We start from the raw sequence: 21,102 nt of genomic DNA, 5'->3' as shown, positions 1-21,102 counted from the left end.
ACACGTTCGCGCTCATCATATTTCACCCGTTTACCATCACTCCCACCCCCTTTGCACTTGCTCCCGGTTTAACCTTTCGGCGATTTCGCGGGCGTTGCTTTAACATTTCTCTTCACCTCTACCCCCGCAAGGCGCCCCTTCCGAGCGCACAGAAAACTGTTATTCTAATAATCCTCACTTTTCTGGCCAGCGTTAACGAGCGTGTTTAGTGTTCCGCCTCGCTTCCCTTTCTCGAACCGTGCCCGATCGCATATCACGCCGTGAATTTACGCTCCCAATTCTGCCCAGCTTTACTCACTTATGCAGCAGCCAAAGAGTGTAAAGTGACTCAACGATCCGCGCGGCGGTGAATTAGATGGAAAAACTGCTCCGCCACCACCACTACCACCGGTCCTCCGTCCGAGGGGAAGTTAATGTAAACAATTGGAATATGTACGGATAGAAATGTGATTTAATTACTCGCCGGTAGGAATGCATGACTATTTGTTGTCGCTCATAATGAGTATGTGTAGCAACTGGGTATTATAACGTGATCGGCATTGCTGTATTAGGGTAATGTAATTTCAGCGGCGACAAATAATGAATTAATGGCTAGATTTGCTGTTTGCAATATGTTCAATGGAATCGAATGAGTGATTTGATTCCAAAAAAGTGCGTTTGATGAAATTCACCCAGGAACAGGGTTGCAGGTCGGACTCGATTATATACAGATTCGATTGAATATGATTTGATTATATACAATTTTTGACTTGATTATATGCAGTTTGAAAAAAAAATATTTATTTTTATATTCTAAATGACTTATTTCGAGGAAAAATGTAATATTTTAAGGTTAAGGTAAAATATAATTGGTTATATACAGTGTCGGACAAAACATTGAGACCACTGCTCAAGCCAAAAAAAAAGTGACAAAATTTTGAGAAAAAAATATCCAATCCAGTGCTTCAATCCCTTTATAATAATTTATTTGCATTGTTCGAAGAAATTTGTGACATCTGTAGTTAAAACAATAGTCATTCATTAAAAATGCGTTTTAGGCTTACTGACCACCTAAAATGACGAGACAAAATTTAGGACCAATTCCTCGTTTCGGCTGTTTCGAGTGTCGTTTCGACCGATTCCTGAAGAAAATCAATTGTTTCTCGTTGGTACTTTGTATTTTCGGATCCTGGTAGGTATTCATCATGTAAACAAGAATTATGTATGGTTTTAACTCTCGAATTCTAGTTGCAGTCAGCGAAAAATGGGTCGCGCGCATAATTGCACGGAAATACAGCTGATGGTCATCCGAAAAATGTCAAAGGCAGGCAGCAGCCAACGCGAAATCCCCAAACCCTTAGCAATGTTATGCTACCACACGCCGAGTAGGAGATGCTTCTGAAATGGCAGTTCATGCAGGATAACAATCCGTAGCACACCGCCAAGACCGTCAAAAAGTGGTTCCAGGATAACAAACTCGACGTCATGGAGAGGCCAACGCAGTCACCGGATCTGACCCCGTTCTCCCTGTTCTCTATCGAAGATCGTGAAAAGGTCGATGTACACGAAGAAGTCGGAGAATAAGCAACAACTGTGGGAAAGTATGGATAGTTTAAGTATCCAAGCTTATTGGTACGCCATCCCGGTCACCACGTGCCAAAGGCTGGTGGAATCCATGCAAAACCAGGTGCATGAAGTGATGCGTAACAAAGGTTACACGACCAAGCACTAACACTAGAAGTATTTCACGGAATGAATTTTCTTGTTTTTAATTTTTTTTGTACCATGAATTTCAAAACCTGTCTTAATTTTTGTCGGCATCATCAAATTCAAAAACCGACCATGTTATTTTTGTTTATTGGCGCAAGAAAATGATCTGTGCAAAGACTTAGCTCGATCGGACATGATTTAGGGGTGCCTCAAAGCGCTTAAAGTTTAGATTATTTGATCCTCGAAAATCTTCCAAGGGGGGAGAAAGGAAATTTGAAAAATCGATTTTTTTTTCAATGCCAAAATGCATGAAACGTCGAGATCTGGTATCATCTCGAAAAAAAAATTTGGTCGAAAATCTGAAAAACCTTTTGGGACTTAGCCATGAGAGGCAATGAAGGTATGGCCAAAAAAATAATTATCGTATTTAAAGAACCGACCATGTACATTTTGTTTATTGGTCCAGAAAAATGACCTGTGCGAAATTTCAGCTCAATCGGACATGATTTCAGGGTGCCTCAAAGCACTCAAAGTTTTGATTTTTTGGCCACTCAGGCTAAGTCCCAAAAAGTCGATTTTCGGAAAATTTTATTTTGTGATAACACCAGATCTCGACGTTTTATGCCTTTTTAAGTCATTTGGCATCGAAAAAATATTTCGATTTTCCAAATTTCCTTTACTCCCCCCCTTGGAAGATTTTCGAGGATCAAAAAATCAAAACTTTGAGCGCTTTGAGGCACTCCTAAATCATGTCCGATGGTGCTGAAACTTTGCACAGATCATTTTTTGGGCCAATAAACAAAATGTACAAGATCGGTTTTTGAAATTTGACATGACCATTTTCGCTGCCACCCTAATGACTATTGTTTTAACTACAGATGTTATAAATTTCTTCGAACAATGCAAATAAATTATTATAAATGAATTGAAGCACTGGATTGGACTATTTTTTCTCCAACTTTTGTCACTTTATTTTTTTTTTTGCTCGAGCAGTGGTCTTAATGTTTTGTCCGACACTGTATATTAGGTTGGGGAAAAAGTAATCCATTATTTTTGGGTGAAATTCGAAATATTTTTTTAGTATGCTTCGTATTGTCCAATTTGGGTCAAATACGCACCGTTTCGTTGTAAAATTTGTTGTCATTCTAACGATAGCTTCATGGTTCTTCTCTCATCGAAGTCTTGGTCCTTATTAGAGAAAAATCTAACAATAGATTTTCACAATCTTCTCTCGATCCCAATTTCTTATCACCCAGGAAGTTTTACAATGCGAGAAAAAGGTGGTAATCGTTTGGTGCCAGGTCCGGACTATATGGTGGATGCATTAGAACATCCCAATCAAGCTCCAGGAGTAGTGTGGCCTTGCGTTGCCCTGATGGAACGAAACCCTCCTCTGTTGGTCATTTCTGGATGTTACTGGTCAATCGCTAGCTTCAAACGGTCCATTTCTTGACTGCAGGGATCTGAACTTAGTGTATTGCACTTAATTTTTTTTTAAACTATGGATGGGTTATACCTATGATATAACCGCAAGGTTGACGTAGGACTGCCGTTGGCTTAGTAATCAATTGTATTTCTTCAATTAGCAATAATCCCACCTCGGGTGATCCTCATTGGGTACGATATCGCCGCTGCGCAGTGCTATCTTTTGTGTATTGATTAAATTATTGATTAAAATAGTGAATGAATGAAACTATTTACGAATTCAATTGCAAACAAATGTCAATTCAAGTCAATTCATGCATTATGGTAGTAGTTATCACAGCAAATAGTTATCAACATTTCGTCTAATCATCAAACGGTATGCGTAGAAGTTCAGTGAGCTGGCGACATGAAGGGATATCTTCCAATGCAGTCTTGAATAATCGAGCCAAAGCGTTGCATTTGTACCCGCTTTTGTAGACCGTGATAGCAAAACGAATTCTGGAGTGTAAAAATGTTTGGGGGTAGAAAAGTATTGCCGACTTGAATGTATCTGCAATGCCGATTCTCCCAACTTCTTGGTTTCGGAATCTGTATTGGGAAAACACATTCCAGGTGTCACAACCCTTCGGGGTGCGACGCACCTTACGTCAACTTATTTGAGCAACTCCCAAATGCCACCCTGGGCTATTTATTGTCAACATGTTTGTTTATGTGTAGAGAAAAAAAAGCATATAGAGACAAAGTTTATTGATTAAGTGAGTTGGTGAAAAAGAATTGTTAAGAATTAGAAAGCCATTTGCGTTGAATTTATTATTCTACTTAGATCTAACTTAAAAGTATGTATATTCAAAATCATTTTTTATTCTATAAATTGGATTATTTATTCTACTTAAATCTTAAATATTGAATTATTATTATACAACCACATAAATTTTCAGTACGAGAATAGCACGGACCGTAATTTTGCAACTAGCACGGACAAAAAATAGTACGGAGAAGACACTAAACGTGAGTGCCAACATTTTGTATTTAAAAATCATTTTCTCGTGTATCCAAAATTACGTAGTTATGCAAACAAATTATCCTCCTGACAAATTGTGAATTTATAACTTTATATATTTCCTTATTCTGTGTTTTCTTCCCGAAGGGATTTTATAACTCCTTTTTATAAATATACGAGTTACGAAACTGGAAAACGTCTTTTCTGTCTGTCCGATTGCTAACGCAACAATTTATAAAATCCGTTTACGATCGGGGGCTTGTGTTGGTCAGTATGTCGAAGAAAGGTGACAACCAGAAGCGGGGAACTTTTCCAATGAACAATCCATCGCCGGTAGGGAGCTGTGAGATATGTCAGAAGCCGGATGATGATCATATGGTAGCGTGTGATTCATGCGAACTGTGGTTTCATTTCACGTGTGTTAGTGAGGACTCGAGTGTACAGGATCGGGATTGGAGCTGCAAGAAATGTCTCGAGGCGGCGAATCTTCTTCCAGCCAGTACATCTACCCCTAATACCAATACTGGAAAGATACCAAAGTCGGGGATCAGCAAGCCAATGGACTCAAATCTGGAGGAATATGTACAGAAGCAGCTAGCGGCGATGCAGAAAAAGTTCGAACGATTGTTGAAGGAGAAGGATGACCAGCGAATGAAGGAGCTCGAGGATCAACGGAAGAAATACGAACAGGATTTAAAAGACACGGAGCGACGTGTGCTAGAACAAGTGGAACAGCGACACCAAAACTCAGGCGGAAGCAGATTAGTGACGAACTCAACTGAGAATCAGCCTGGGCAAATGATGCCTGGCGGCGGTCTTACAGAGTGTTCGATTGACCATCAAATCCCGCAAATGATGTATGGTAGCAGATTAGCGGCGAGTTCCACTAATATCCAGATGCAGATGGCAACCGGTGGGTCAACGGCGGGTTTGATAAGAAATCAATGTCCAACACAATGGACGTCTGGTTTCGGACCGACGGCAAGCTCGACGATCAATCCGTTGTCTCAAATCAACGTGCGCGATGTGAGTCAGGGCGATGAAGCTCTAGCACAGGAGCTGAGAATGCTAGAGGAGGTGCACGCATTAGAAAGAAAGCATTTGGAAGAGCGAAATCTACTTTTGCAGCGACAAGTGAAGGTAGACGGAGTTGTAACAGGTAGTGGTGCCGGATTGAATCCTCAAGCGACAATGTTCCAGCCGAGTGTTAGTGGTTTTCTCGGCATTCCTTCGCTGAGCCAAAGCCAGCTCTCGGCACGTCAGGCTGTCAGTAAAGAACAGTCAGTAAAGAAGGACAACTTCATCAATGTTCATTCTGAATGCGAATCTAGCATCGAAATTCCATCGGAAGAGCGTCCAGTCACTGCTCCGAAAGGTTGCTCTTTGTGCATGGGCGAATGCAGCGGTCCAGAGAAGTGTCGGAAGTTCCTCGACATGGATGTTGGATCCCGTTGGACAGTTGTTAGAGAACAGAAGCTGTGCAGGAAGTGTCTTCGTAGGCACTTCGGTGCATGTCATGTCAAAACCCCATGCGGAAGGAATGGTTGCACGTTTATGCATAGTAAATTGCTGCACGACAAGCGGTACAGTAAGCCTGCGACACCCGAATCTGCGAAGCCAGCGAACGAAGGTACGGCAACACAGAGCTGCAACACGCATACGAAACCGATGAAAAAGGTTTTATTTCGCTACGTACCCGTGACCATCTATGGTAAGGGGAAACAAATGACAACTTACGCTTTCCTCGACGATGGGTCGTCGGCAACCTTAATGGAGCACAGACTGCTGAGAGAACTTGGACTAAAAGGAACTCCTTATCCGCTATGCCTCGATTGGACGGGTGGCCAACAACGTCAGGAAAACGAGTCGGTCATGCTGGTCATGAAGATATACGGGGTAAATGAAGCCAGTGAAGTGTTCGAGCTCCCAGAGGTCCACACGTTACGAGATCTTTCTCTCCCGAAGCAGACGATGTCAGTTTCGCAAATGACTGCTAAGTACAGCCACCTTACAGGGCTGCCGCTGGAATCATACGAGAATGTTTCTCCACGGATCCTTATAGGCATGAACAACTGCCGTTTAGGTTATGCCTTGAAAAGTGTAGAAGCAGGTGAGAATGAGCCAATGGTATCCAAGACTTGGCTGGATAATATATGGACTTTGTGAAATAGAATCCGGTGCGTACAACTCTGACTATAGTGGTTATCATAGCTTTCATATCTGCCCGTGTGTCAAAGAAGATAATAATATGGATATAGCCTTGAAGGAGTATTTTTGGTTTAGAAGTCTGTGTTAGGGAAACATTCCAATTTGCAAAAACGCAATTGAGTACGAAAGTTCCCACTGCTTGCATCTAAATTTCTATGCCGATTTCCACAGGTTTCATGGTTTTGAAGTCTGTGTTAGAGAAACATTCCGATTTCCAGAAATGCAAGCGGGTACAAAAGTACCCGCAGCTTGCATCAATTTTGCAATGTTGATTTCCTCAGGCTCCATGGTTTTGAAATCTGTGTTAGGGAAGCATTCCAATTTCCAGAAACGCAAGCGAGTAGAAAAGCACCCGTAGCTTACATCTAATTTCCTATGCTGATTTCTACAGGCTCCATGGTTTTGAAGTCTGTGTTAGGGAAACATCCATCCATTCCAGCGATCGTACTGAATCGTTGCGCAATCGTAACTGAGTGGATTTCCGAGCGACACTCGCTTATATACCGATTGGTGTGATCTCAATAGTCTGTTTTGAAAGCAATTTTAGGGCTATTGGAACAAGTTTTTGGATCGAAAAGTAACGAGCATATAACGCGTAGACATTTTATCTTTCGAATGAAATGTTTATCATACCATTTCGTTCAGTTGTTTAGGAGCTATTAACGCTCAATATCTCGTTCTCGAGCGTAACGCTTTCGTTTTCGAAACTTTGAACTTACACCCCAGTATAGAAATGAAAGACATAGTCCTACGTCAAAAGTAATTAAAAATTAACAAAAAATAAATAAAATTAAAAAAAATAATTGCACGTATTTTGTCACAGTATCGACACTATTAACACAATTTCATCGACCTAGCTTGCATTTCCGCCTTTATAAAAGAAAAAAGTGTGAAATGTACCGAATTTTCTCTTTTTTGACCTCAATTGTTAACACCCTGTAACCAACAACTGAATGGAACTAAGAAAGCGAGCTTTTTCACAAAGTGCAGTAGACTGCCGTCTATCCCCCAGTCTGTCAGTGTCTTCAGAACTAGTGTAATTCAAATTCGGTTGTACGTCTTCTCCAGATTCAGAATTACCATCTCCACATGCTGTCGATATTTTCTAAATTCATAGAACGGAATTCCCAATCCCACCAGACTCAAAGAACGACTGCCTCCAAGTGAAGATCGGCTTACAAAATAACTAAAAAAGGTTTATTTCGCTTGTCCCAAAGATTTTTTTCGATTAACATTGTTATCTATACAGATAGGAGTTTGGCTCCTTTAAACTTATGTAACTGAGCCTGTAAAAATAAACGATTTAATAAAAAAAAAAACATTGTTATAAATGATTAAACTTTTCATCGCCCAGCACGATTTGCTTGAAAACTGCGAGTTTTCGTTGCGTTTATAAAGCGATTCGTTGATGGAGACACGTTCCATTCATTTAATGTTTCGGTCAAATTGTATATTGCAGCATTCTACGCAACCAAGGTTTACCAGATTCCAGGTTCACGCATGAATATAAATACAGTAGAACCCCGATTATCCGCGACATAGTCGAGCCAGGTCATCGCGGATAACGAAAATCGCGGATAATGCGATATACGAGGTGTAAACACGAATTAAGGACATTTCAGCCTGAAAACTAGGTTTTATCAATATAGGAATCATTAAATTATCCATCTGTAAGTTTGTGTGCACCAGTGGTCAAATAATATCAAAGCCATAACCAAAACAAAAGAGCCCGTCTTTACGCAACACTGACAAATTTTGGGAAGCTATATAGAATTACTATGGAACTCGCTTTCACGGATAATAGGGGTTCCACTGTACAGGTAAACTTCGATATAACGTACATTTCACTTTCAGAATTGTACGTTGTATCGAATTGTACGTTATATCGAAGCATAATAGAGTGCTCACAAACGTAGCCTATAATACATTATTGTGTTGCTGTTTTAGTAAAGTTAATGATTAACTTCAATCAGAAGACGAAGCCAGCCTTTCTCATAATGTTTCCCTTCGTACTGTTGATTAAAGCTTGATTCATTTAGAATCCGGAATCACAAAACCAGCTGTATTTCGGGATTGATTGAAGGTACAAAACTTGTTTTAGCATCACAATACAGATAATTCATTGTTCTATCAGAAAAAAAATGATTTTTTTTTCCTTTACACTTTGAAAATGTGTACAGAACCGATGTTCTGAGGTAAAATGTACGTTGTATCGAGTGATGTTATATCGAGGGTACGTTATAACGAGGGTACGTTATATCGAAGTTTCCCTGTATTTGTAATGAATCTGCTATTTCACGTGTCGTGTACTGTACAGCCCAATAAAAGTGTATTCCAGAAAATAATCAATTTCAACTAGAATTGTCTTCGTTACTAGGGACGCTTATTCACAGATACGGTCTGTGTACCCTTTTTTTTTGTTCGTGCTCCATTTTCGCAAAACTTGGGTGGTCTAAAAAACAGAAACGAAGTAGTTTTTACTTTCCTGGTATCTTCATTTTTCATTTTTCTCTCTGAAACAAATGAATGTAAATCGATCGCTCTCAGTTCATGAACGTTATTCTCAGAATACACATTCAGGAAAGAAGTTCAACGACATGAAAAAACTATGGATGTTCGACTATCAGAAAGTTCAACCCTTTGATTGATAAATATGGCTTTTCTTGGAAATTCAGAATAGGTTTCACGTATTGTTAACTACAGAAGTGATTGTTTTTTTAACATTCATTTAACGTGTCCACGTGGACATTATCTAAACCCCCTGCCGCCTCACCGTGGAAATTTTCGTAACCCCTAACGTTATCCACGCGACATTTAACATTTTTTTTTTTAATTATCGAGATTACCTAATGCAGGGAAAGAAACATAGATTTTCTCATTATTTTGGGTCACCAACATTGTGGCGGAAATTTAAACGATATCAAGAATTGAAATTCCCAAGCCGCTGCTGCTAATCAACTTCAACACATTTCACTATCGTTGCCCGTAAAAAACGTGCAGCATTCGCACTTTTGTTTACTCTCCTCTGTCCCTCTTTTAGTACATTGCGCGAATAGTGTTTATACGTTGGAGAGATGAGGAAACGCAGAGGAAACCACCGGTACATTTGTTTACGCTCTTGTTTTTTTTGGTGAGGCCACTCCTCTACCCAAGAGGTGGCCAACTGCCGAAAGCAACGGACAGAACGAGCGGCAGTAAATATTTGTAAACTTACCTTGAAATAACTAAATACCGCGCGGGCGAGAGAGATTTCCTAATAGCCACCACAAATAGTCTGGAGGAAGTAACCTGCTGCTGCACTAGGAGTGGGTGGTGCTGGATGGCGGTGAATTGCTCTAACTTGAACTCACAATAATAATAATGAATCACTTTTCAATTAAGTTCTTCCCGAAATGTGCACTCTCCCCGTTCGCTCTCAGTGGTGAACTGGCGAATTATCACTCCCACTTGCATACACTGTTATGTGGTGGGAAACGAACACCCAGAAAGCACTTCTTCAACTCGAGTTTTCCTTCCTATTTCTCAGCTTTCTTCTCCGATTTTCCCGCACGCACTCAATACAATATTGCACAAACACAGCCGCACGGTCGACTCGTTTGGGCGCTATTTGGGCAAGCTTGAAGCTCTTCTTCTTCTGCACGTTGATTAACGAAGGAAAACTCACACTCCCCGAAAAAAATATGCGATTTGGAAAATACACCCTTTCTTTCGCACTTGTCAGATTTGCAAATTTGCTTCCTCCGAATGATGCTTAAATTTGGCTTTTACGCTGCATAGGCAGCTTCTTCAGAAAAAAAGAAACCACTAAATGCATAACACAACTTCCAGGCTTAAAACACAAACGCAGCAACCTTTGATTTTATGACACTGGTAGCCACAAAATTGCGATTGCTTTGCTGCACAAACATTTTTGCTTATTTGGTTCCAGCGAAACTAACCTCAGATTTGAATGTCCACGAAATATTCTCACCCAGCGATCACATTCACGGATTCTGAGAAGCAACTTTTCCTGTTGGAACTTTTTGCTGTGCGATAATTCCAGATTTCAGACTGTGTGGCCAGGGCCTTTTCCTCTGAATTCGGTAGCAGCCCAGATTGATTCAGCTCAGCGACGAGGGACCACTACGGACAAACACCGCAACTTTCGAGGCTCAAGTAGATACACTAAACTCTCAAACGACGACGACTACGGCGACTGGCCCGAAAACATCTGTCAAGTATCCGCGTTTCACTGAGAGCGTAAGAACATTGGCCTCAGACGAAGTGAGAGAGAGAGTTGGAAGAGAACACAACTCACACCAATTTGTCGCGCGTCTAGTAGGAATAAATTCTATTTAATTTGATATTTGGTTCGGTGGCAGTGATATCAGCCTCGCATTCCCCGGTGGGAGAGTGGAGCATACTCTCCGGGAGATTCGAGAAAAAAACTTGGAGAGTATCGTTTGGAGCAACGCCAAATTGAGTGCGGCGAGTAATTCATCTATCGCCGTTGTTTGACCACCTTTTTACAACTTTAAATGATTACAATGTATGATACAGTAGAACCCCGATTATCTGCGGAATAAAGTGGCAAGGTCATCACGGATAATGCAATAAACGACTAAAAATGAGGTGCAAAATAGAGGAAAAATATATTTTAGCATAAAAACTATGTTCTATCAATACATAGACCTGTTGGAAGTCGCGAAAGTAGCCAGAAATACCCGAATTCATTAACTCTATTACCGAGAGTAAATACTATGTTACAAATTCCAATGGAAGGGTCATTACAATGTGTTTTTTAATAAATCATTTCAATTATAATATACTTACTTTTAGTAATTCAACTCCTCTTCCACATATTAATCCGAATGTATGTCGAATATTTTTAATTTGTTCTACATTGCAAATTTGTAAATTATAAATTTTATATATTAGGCTGTCAAAAAAGTCCTGCGGTATTTCCGCGAGGTGTCGTTGTAAGCGCGTAGTTCTAGTTGTATTCATTGTATCGAGTCAGCTTGTTGGAAAGGTATTTTTGCGCGCTATAATATAGTCCTTGACAGTGTTTTGTTTGGTTAAGTCGTTCGTGAGTTATAGTGTCGCAAATATGGAGCAAAATAAAGAGAAAATCCGACATATTTTACAGTACTACTATGACAAAGGCAAAAATGCATCTCAAGCTGCCAATAAAATTTGTGCAGTTTATGGACCCGATACAGTTTCCATTTCCACCGCACAACGATGGTTTCAACGTTTTCGTTCTGGTGTAGAGGTCGTCGAAGATGCGCCACGCTCCGGAAGGCCTGTCGTCGAAAATTGCGACAAAATCGCTGAATTAGCCGAGAAAGACCGGCATAGTAGCAGCCGTAGCATCGTCCAACAGCTGGGGATAAGACATCAAACCGTTATTAACCATTTGAAGAAGCGGGATTAGCTAATGATGATCCATTTCGCTTTCCTAAAGATGTTTCTTTCGCTCAACATTGTTGATCAACTTTTTAATCGCCGGGCACGATCTGCTTCAAAACTGCGAGTTTTCATTGCGTTCATAGAGCTAGTGAGATGCGATCCACTACATGTTTTAGGGTCAAATATTGTAGAACCCATACATTGTAGTGTTTTACCTAACCAAGTTTCACCAGGTGCTCATGAACATAGATATTCGCAATGAACCTGCTAAGTGATGTGGCGTGACTGAGAATTATGCTTGATCGGCGTCTCGATTTGATTTTCATCACTGGTGGCATGAACTTCATGGAAAAGGAAAAAGTTTTCAGATAATTTGTTGTTCGTAGTTTTTTTTTCTCCCAAAACCTTGGAAGTTCTTGAAAAACAGGAAATTACGAAATTCCAATATGCTTCGCTGGCGTCTTTATCCTGCCGGAATACCTGATCCTTCAAAATCAAGTACATGTACAATCAAGTTCATGTACGTTATGTACGTAAGAATACAAATCTCAGCAAAGAAGTACAATGATATAAAGAAAATATAGAAGTTCAACCGAGCAGCCATATCAAACAGCTCAACTCTTTATCGATAAATAAGGATGAATTTATTGAAAATGCTACTACTACATACAAACGTGTGCTAGAGAAAAGCGGAGAAGTACAAATATCGCCGGCGTGAAGTGTTTTCGTTTGCAAGCCAGCCGCACGCCAAAGCCTCGCTCACGGTACGTCAGCCTGATGTGAACACATCGGTACGAACACACACGATTAACCTTCCGATATTCGCACATAGGTCTGACAGACCGATAATGAGTGGGGTGGCTGAATAAAATGACTATTAAAACTGAATGAAGTTATAGAAAAAATATTTTGTGGAGTTTTTTCATTCAATTATATCTTTTTCTTTGAATAAATACCAATATCGCCTAAAAATAAAATATACAATAGCAGTAGTACAGAGACGCGCACAGTTTGTGAGTACACGAGTTACGATTTTTCGCCAGAGTATAGTGTTAATCGTAAGCGTCATACACCCAGCCCAATCCACGCTGACGCCCCGCTGCAATGAGAACATAGCCTAAGGCCGAGGACATAGTAAACGCGGTGCGGTACGATACAATGCGGAGCGATGAATTGGAGTTCATCGCGTGCTATGACATACTGATCGCTATAGACCGCGCGTTTTTTGATGTTTCATTCCACTCCATTCCACATGTAAACCTAAGATAAGACGTGACAACTGGCTTCTTAATCTTACTTTTCGACCAAGTGCGAGCAATAGAGATGTCGATCCACTCGAGATGTCAGGTCTCCAAATGAGATAAAGTTTCTATCTAGACTATTTTTTCACGTCCCTAACATATGTTTTCATATCATATATTCTATGAATAATCAACATTTGGATGATGTAAAGCAAAATTGTTAACGTATTTCACAAAAAATTGTATTTTTCTCTTATGTTTAATCATGAAAACTAGTGTGAGAGTACATACCATGAGTACATTATGTAGAAGTGTATTTCCAAATATTATTGACAACCCTTCGAAATTGACCAAACAGCAGCTGGTCCGAAAACAAGCTTCAACCGAAAATCTAAATTGAAAGTACAGTAGAACCTCGATTACCCGCGGAATAGTCTGGTAAGGTAACCGCGAATAACGAAAATCGCGGATAACGCATAAAGGTTCAAAATGAAGTCCAAATACGAGAATAAGATATTCCACCATGAAGACTGTGTTTTATCAATACAGAAATCATTAAACTATCTATCTACGAGGTCGTGTACATCAGTGGTCAGATGATGTGAAAACTATGACCAACACAAATGAGTATGAGCCCTCCTCTCAATGACGAATTCCGGGAAGGCTCATAGATTTACTATGGAACTAGCTGCCGCGAATAATCAGCACCACGGATCATCTGCTCGCAGACAATTGGGGTTCCACTGTACAGCAAATGAAACATTTTTCTCAGTGGCAATTAGTTACCTTTCCTCTCAACAACTCAATTTTTAATTTCGTTCGATGAGTTCGGTTGTGAAGATATTTATAGATAAATTGTCTGGCAACCATCACTTGCGTTCACTCGCGGCAAAACACTCCACAAACAGTTTCGCCGCATTGAAATCCGCATCGCATCGCGTTTAGGCTGATGTCACATTAGGCGGATTCGCCGCCGCGGATATCGCGACGGTTTTTTTCTCGATATGAATTCGCTTTCAAAACCGCCCCGCTCTGTGTGACATGGCTCATTCACAATACACTGTAGATCCTCCGCTGCGGTTTTACTCGCGGAATCCGCGGCGGCGAATCCGCCTTATGTGACATCAGCTTTACTATGTCAGGTCCTGGCGGTTTGCATTTGATCTCCGCATTCGTGAACGAAAGCACTTCCCCGCAAACGAGCCTGAGCCCGCATCCGCACCCGCATCGCATCGCGTTCACTATTTCCTCGGCCTAAAGCCGGGTTCAGACGGTGCGAGTAAGCATACGAGTCGGTCTAGTCAGTTACTGCAGTGCAGCTACTCACACCGTGTGAACACATCATGCCAGTTATTGTCATGTGTGATCCGGCGTGCGAGCTACTTCAAAGTTTTTTGAATTTACTCGCACTTGCATGCTTCACAACGTCAAAAACAGAATTTAGCGTTCGAATCAGTGATGCCAAATGTAATGAAATGTCTCTATTTTTAAGATATTTGAAAATATGTGAAGATATTTATAGACTTGAAAATTATTGGAAAAACAAATAAAACCCTCATAGTTTCTAAACGAAATAATTGTTATTTCGTTTTGCACGCTGGCGGGGCACGCTTTCTTTTTGAGATAGTTTTCTTGAGAATCTCTAATATAGAATCATTATCAGATCACAACTTACAAAAAAAAGTATTGTTCTAAGAAACAGAATACATATTCGATTTAAAAAAGTACATTTTCATTCATTATTAAAATTTTTGAAGCGTATTTATTGCACCTGCAAATCGACTATCATTTTCATTTCACAAAATAAATAAAATTAAAAAAAAAAATCTTTTAGACTACCATTTATAACATCACATCCTTTCGGAATTATCTGAGCTATGGATGTTTTCGAGATTCTAAAAAATATCGACAACAATCCCAACGATATTCCAAAACAAAGGCACATCAATGTCATTTCTAATTTAACTCTTGCAGGTACAGCATCCCTCATGACTGTATCTTGGCGTTGTATTCGTGGAGCAATTAAATCCAACAGTTTTTTCACTTGTTCAGGTGTTATTATCAACACTGCTCTGTAATCTCGGGGATCCTCATCGTAGAGTTCCTTCAATATTGTATTTGTTGCTCCTTTTCTTTGCATCTAATTCCTGGTCCGAGTCCTTTTCTCTTTCTGCTTTTTCGGATAGTACCTTCAGTTCAAAGAAATTCAGCACAAAGTATGTATTTTTAAACACGATCAGCGTTTGTTTTGCTATAAAATTGTGTGATGATACATTCAACTGAAAACCTAAGATGAAAACTGCCAATAAAGAAGTCGATTTTGGACCAATCATTTGACAAATTCGGACCTGATTGCTGTTTCTGACTATTTGATGGACATTTGAAAAGTCGCCTGGCATCCCTGGTAAACCCGTGCCGTAGTATCTAGTTTCTCGCCAGCAGCTCACACTGTGTGAACGGACAAGGCGAGTCAACCAATTGTCAAGCGAGTCCACCGGGTCAGTAGCTGCTCATTGTCAAGTCAGCTACTAGCAACGTATAAATGGGCCTTAAAGCTCGTTGCATGTCATAGACACAACAGCCTAAAGTGCGATTCACATACAACATCCACGTCACGTTCACGTTGCGTCAATTATTGTTCCATGCAATTCTTATGAAAACATTCACATACATCGGGAACGGAAACTTCGACTTGCCGTTGCTGGTGTATGTGAGTGCTTCCATAAGAATTCCATGGAAGAATAATTGACGTAACGTGACGCGACGTGACGTAAACGTGACATGGATGTTGTATGTGAATCGCACTTAATTCGCTATGACGGCAGAACGGTGTCGAAATCTGTATGAGGCAAACTATTCTCTATCAGATTAGCCGACCCAAAAGCAGTTTTAAATTGCTAAAATTTGTATGAAATTTTTTTCTTGGCGTTATTTAATTACGTGAACTACGTTTTCCTGACTCTAATTTAAACTATTTTCTCTAAATTTTTAGATATTCTCACCAAAACTTACCATTATAATATAATTTTTTTCTAGCCACAATTATTGTATGACATTTTCTCGCCACTTGTAGGTAAAATTGATTTTCATAGAGTACTAATTTGATTTGAGGAAAATAATTTTCATTCAGAATTTTTTTTTAAGTGTGTTCATTCCTTCTGCAAGCCCATATTGCCATGCAAGGTCCCCCAACTTGTTATTCGAAACTCGATGCCGTCAACGCGGATTACAACACTTTTCTTCATCTTCACCTTCATCTAAAATATATATTCGTTGTGTTTGTGAGCTTGATAAACGAGTTTCAAAATGAGAGCGTCTTCTACGCGTGAAAGATCATTTGATTCGCGACACCATAGCGAAATTGGTACGGTTCGAATAACATATTCTGATGCGTTGAAGTTACAAGAAGTGAAACAAGAAACTCTGAAACTTATCCGTATATTTATGCTCACACGTGATTGCTTTTGGAACAGGCACTAAAATTAGATAAACACATGTAAGTAATAATTTCAAACATATTTTGTTGCCATTTATATAAAGCTAAAGCCCCATTTGAATATAACCTTTATAATAACTATTTAACCTACAATCCAAATTGAAATATAACCTATTTGTTATACAACTTAGACTAATAACGCGTTAATAACAAACTACTAATTTGCTTGGAAAGTAATTTTATTCTTTCGTGAAAATGATGAGCCTTTCCGATCGTAATACAAACACAAAAGGTACGAAGGATGATCGTAAGCCTCCTCCACCACCGAAGAAAATAATGGAATATCTGGATGAGCATGTAATTGGCCAAGAACTGGCCAAGAAAGTGTTATCAGTGGCTGTTTACAATCATTACAAACGTATTTATCACAAACTTGTTCCGTCATCTGACGATGGGACACATCAATGGTCCCCTTCGAATGCCTCGCAAGATCATCATATGGGATTGGAACTGTTGGATAATAAAATACATGAGCTTAAACTGGAGAAAAGTAATGTTCTAATGTTGGGTCCGACAGGATCGGGTAAAACACTGCTTGTAGAAATGATTGCACGCTATTTGGATGTTCCATTTGCTATTTGCGACTGTACTACATTAACGCAGTCTGGTTACGTGGGAGAGGATATAGATAGTGTTCTCACAACATTACTTCAAGAAGCCAATTATAGGTAGGAAAGCGTTGTGTTCTTTTTTTTTTGTGTAAATTAAGGAAAAAACTTTCACTTTTCAGCGTTGATCGTGCCCAAACTGGAATTGTGTTCCTCGATGAAGTGGATAAAATCAGCGCGGTTCGAAGAGGATGCGGTCCAGATGTCGGTGGCGAAGGAGTTCAACGCGGTATGCTGAAAATGTTGGAAGGTACAATCGTAAATGTACGAGATCAGAAAACAGAGAAGTTACGGGACATTGTACAAGTCGATACAACTAACATTCTGTTTGTTGCGTCCGGCGCTTATACTGGTTTGGATGGGTTGATTGCGACGAGATTAAGTCAAACATCTGCAGAGCAGGGGAACGATGATCAAGCTGAACATGATGTCAATTTGCGGAAAGTTCATGCAAAAGATTTAGTACAATTCGGAATGATTCCTGTATGTGTTTATTATGAGTACGATCGATCGCAGGTTTTTTAAATTCTTTTTTAAACGAACATTCCAGGAATTTGTAGGACGATTCCCAGTACTTGTGCCGTTTCATAGCCTTAATCTTGAGATGTTGGTTAGCATTCTAACAGAACCTCGGAATGCTCTGGTATCACAGTACAAAGCTTTACTTTCCATGGATCGAGTGGAATTAACCTTCACCGATGATGCGCTTAGAAAGATTGCTCAGTTGGCGATGGAAAGGCAGACTGGTGCTCGTGGGCTGAGATCCATAATGGTAAATGTTACCGATTGGAACTAATCAGACTTTTCACAATACATGTCTTGCTGTTTTCAGGAAACTCTCCTGCTGGAGCCAATGTTCGAGATGCCCGGATCGGATATTCAGACCGTACACATTACGGAGGACTGCGTTAAAGGTCAGGCTAAGCCAACATACATCCGTCGAAATAAGCTCAATTCAGCCGGCTGTGAATCGGATACACCGAACAGCAACGAGACGTCCCAACCGCCTAACGAGGAAGATGCTAGGAACTTTTAGAAGATAACTTCTAATAATGTGTGATCACTTTTGTTTATTTTCTATTATTGATGGAGATTGAAAATGACATTGACTTAAAATGAGATCTCAGAGTACCGAATGACCGAGAAGTGTATTCGTATTGAAAAGTTGCGAATATCGGGTAAAGTGTAGAAAATGTTGTATATCTGGAGTGATGTGCCTTTTGATAGTCATAAATATCCCTTTCGTTTGCCTTACATTCTTGACCTAACTTTGAAAAATTGTAATGAATGGATATGACACTATGTTATACCGAATTCTACTTTTTACGTAATTTCTGCGTTTTGTAATTGTGAAACGCTAATTTGGAAATAGATGGAATTTATCAAATAAGGAATTCTTTTGTTTATTTTAGGCTAATTAGCATTTTATCTGTAACAGAGCCGAATTTTAATCGTGTACATGTCACATGTTTATCATATCTATAATTAGTACATTACACAGATGCCATTTGCCAGTATTCCCTTCTATGCCATTGCATATGGTACACATTTACACAGTAGCCTATTTAGGCGTAAGAGTTTTCTATCTGTTCTTCCATTATCCAGTTAGACCGAACAGCGGAGACAGTTGATTGATCATTGTTGAGTTATTTATAGAACAGCAGCCCGATGTGTCTTGCAGAGCAGAGCAGTTGTATGGATTAATCGATCTCCATCACTGATGATTGTTGCGTGGACGTAGTTTATCTGTAATAACACAAAGATGGTCATCAAATGAGGGCCCTGAGTTTTGAACTCACGATCGATCACGATTGCGCGTTCGCTTAACCAATATGGCTACGGAGACCCCCCAAGGAATTCTTGTTTTATACTCTTTATTTTTATTTCATTCATTTGAAGCTCTTATAAAGTTAATCTTTTTGTAACCAAATTGACTGCGTGGGTGTTATAGAAATCGAGTTGAAGAAAATTTTGCTCGTTAGCTTTATTTCGTTATATACATTAGGGTTGCAGCGAAAATGGTTTCAAAATGTCAAAAACCGACCATGTACATTTTGTTCATTGGCCCAAAAAAATTATCTGTGCAGAGATTCAGCTGAATCGGACATGATTTAGGGGTGCCTCAAAGCGCTCAAAGTTTTGATTTTTTGGTCTTCGAAAATCTTCCAAGGGGGGAGTAAATTTGAAAAATCGAAATGACTTAAAAATGAAACGTCGAGATAATCAGGCCCTCTGGTGTTATCTCGAAAAAGGTTCTCTATTTGTAGTTCTTTCCATAAATCACAATGGGCCTGATTCTCGAATACACTACGAATACACTTCACGGTGGAAACGGAATGAAACGCATTCGCGATGACAACGGTACGGTGTCGACATCTGGATGCGAGATTAGTTTCCCACTAAATTTATCATTATAATATCAAATTATCTTCAGATGAAATTTTTGTGTGAGATTATTATATCACATGAAGAAAACAAAGTTTTCCACTCACATTGAATACCAGTTTCATACGAAGAAGTTAATTTTCATTAATGGTTTTTCATTTGAAAAGTGCTCATTCTGCCTGAAAACTCATCATTATCTTCGACACTTCACTAACTCGTAAAACGTAGTTCAATGGCGTGCCGTTTATTTCGTTTCCACCGTGAAGTGTATTCGAGAATCAGGCCCATAGGCTAACAGTGCGATGTTGGAGGGATGCTCAAGGACTGTGATGAAACGGTCTCCGTTATTGCTTGGATGTAGTCAATCTCAATACACCCATACCTCGCTTCACGGCCTAGTTACGTTCAATGAAATTTGGCCGCAAAACGAAAAGCCGTATAAGGAATCAATTATTCTAATACAAATTCATGCAAATTCAATCAGATCAGTTCCAAATTTGTTAAATTTGTAACATGGTTTATCATTCAAAATGCATTTTATCTTTTTAGTTTTATTTAATTTGAATTAAAAATTAAATTCATTTTAATTTATTTCATTCAAATCAAAAATGCATACGTAACATAAACATAAAACATACATAACATATAATACAACAAACATACATATTTACAATAAAGTTATTGTCTCGCGAATATTTTTTCACTTCTGTGCAAAAGGAATTTTTGAACCAATCCTCAAAAGTTTTTTTTTGCCGTTATAAAGAGACAATTTAGTCCGTAAATCGAAAACGTGCCATAATTGAAGAGGGCCGTTATAGCGAAATGCCGTATAAAGCGCGGCCGTATAGCGAGGCATGGGTGTATTACTCTAAGATGGTCAGTTAGGGCTTTGAGAATCAACTCATTGTCGTTTGTCGATACCCCTCTAGGAGAGTCATTTTTAAGGGAATTAGTGAGGCACATGTTGCCGTCCGCATGATTTGCCTGGCGTCCGCAGCGCTAATTCGGTTTACTTGTATTGTTGGAGATAGCCCAACATGAAGAAAATGAGTAAGCTGGTTTCCGAGTTTTAATATGTATTGATACGAGTATTAAAAGCTTCCTTGAAAGGCATACAATCATGGTAAGTAATGAATACATACATTGACATAACCGTGAACTTACGTTTAGTACTCTTTCTCTTTTTATTCTATTTCTTCTTTACTATCCGCCTGTTGCTAAACTTCTGCTAAATTATTTCTCCTGTAAATATTGAATTTTTTATACTAATTTTATATCTTTTCTCGTTTCAGGTTTCTACTTTCTCTTTCTGGTTCTGTTAGTGACGAAACGGTAACATATGGACTCAATCCGCGATAGTTTTCAATGTGCAATTCGTATTTTAGGTTATCCTCAATTTGACTAAATAATGAACTTGTAGTTTCCCACTTCACGTGCTCGCGTTGTAAGAACAATTCTTTTTTCTGCTATCGCAAATTACCACGTAGCTGCTCAAAATGACGTTTAACCTACCAAGAGCCCGTTGCGTCACCGTGACGTTTCTTTCGTGCTGTCTGCAAGGCTACCTCAAATTGTGAGGTGAGTCGCGCCGACCGAGGGGTCGTAACACTCCCCCCCGGGTACGCCCAGTCTGTGGCTTACCTCTTCATCGCGTCGAAC

At 39.6% G+C, this 21,102-nt stretch overlaps 3 protein-coding genes across 6 annotated transcripts in view; 1 reads left to right on the top strand and 2 right to left on the bottom strand.

Moving 5' to 3' along the window:
* Positions 1–10,485, bottom strand: part of LOC129779379 (1-phosphatidylinositol 4,5-bisphosphate phosphodiesterase) — a 128,110-nt gene extending 117,625 nt beyond the window's left edge. Inside the window, exon 1 of the mRNA XM_055786812.1 lies at positions 9,537–10,485. The gene's annotated coding sequence lies outside the window, so the exon portion shown is untranslated. The remainder of the gene's footprint in view (positions 1–9,536) is intronic.
* A 5,830-nt stretch (positions 10,486–16,315) lies between these two features.
* On the top strand, positions 16,316–18,437 carry LOC129778324 (ATP-dependent Clp protease ATP-binding subunit clpX-like, mitochondrial). Of its 4 annotated transcripts, none has more exons than XM_055785183.1 (5): positions 16,316–16,450; positions 16,683–17,118; positions 17,181–17,541; positions 17,609–17,830; positions 17,891–18,437. In XM_055785183.1, exons 2-5 carry the CDS (start codon positions 16,727–16,729, stop codon positions 18,092–18,094), a joined length of 1,179 nt encoding a protein of 392 aa, XP_055641158.1. In that variant the 5' UTR covers positions 16,316–16,450; positions 16,683–16,726; the 3' UTR covers positions 18,095–18,437. The 4 variants fall into 4 exon arrangements, with proteins under 4 accessions (XP_055641158.1, XP_055641159.1, XP_055641156.1 ...); XM_055785184.1 differs by having other exon boundaries at positions 16,654–17,118; XM_055785181.1 differs by having other exon boundaries at positions 16,625–17,118.
* A 141-nt stretch (positions 18,438–18,578) lies between these two features.
* LOC129778321 (uncharacterized protein CG43867) overlaps positions 18,579–21,102 on the bottom strand; it is a 589,722-nt gene continuing 587,198 nt past the window's right edge. The window contains exon 19 of the mRNA XM_055785172.1: positions 18,579–18,804. Coding sequence (XP_055641147.1) covers positions 18,801–18,804 — 4 coding nt within the window. The 3' untranslated portion in view covers positions 18,579–18,800. The remainder of the gene's footprint in view (positions 18,805–21,102) is intronic.

The sequence above is a fragment of the Toxorhynchites rutilus genome, chromosome 3 (assembly GCF_029784135.1).
Source record: "Toxorhynchites rutilus septentrionalis strain SRP chromosome 3, ASM2978413v1, whole genome shotgun sequence".
Taxonomy (NCBI): Eukaryota; Metazoa; Arthropoda; class Insecta; order Diptera; family Culicidae; genus Toxorhynchites; species Toxorhynchites rutilus.
Note: the sequence above shows the minus strand (reverse complement) of the source record. Positions and strands in the feature narration are given on the sequence as shown.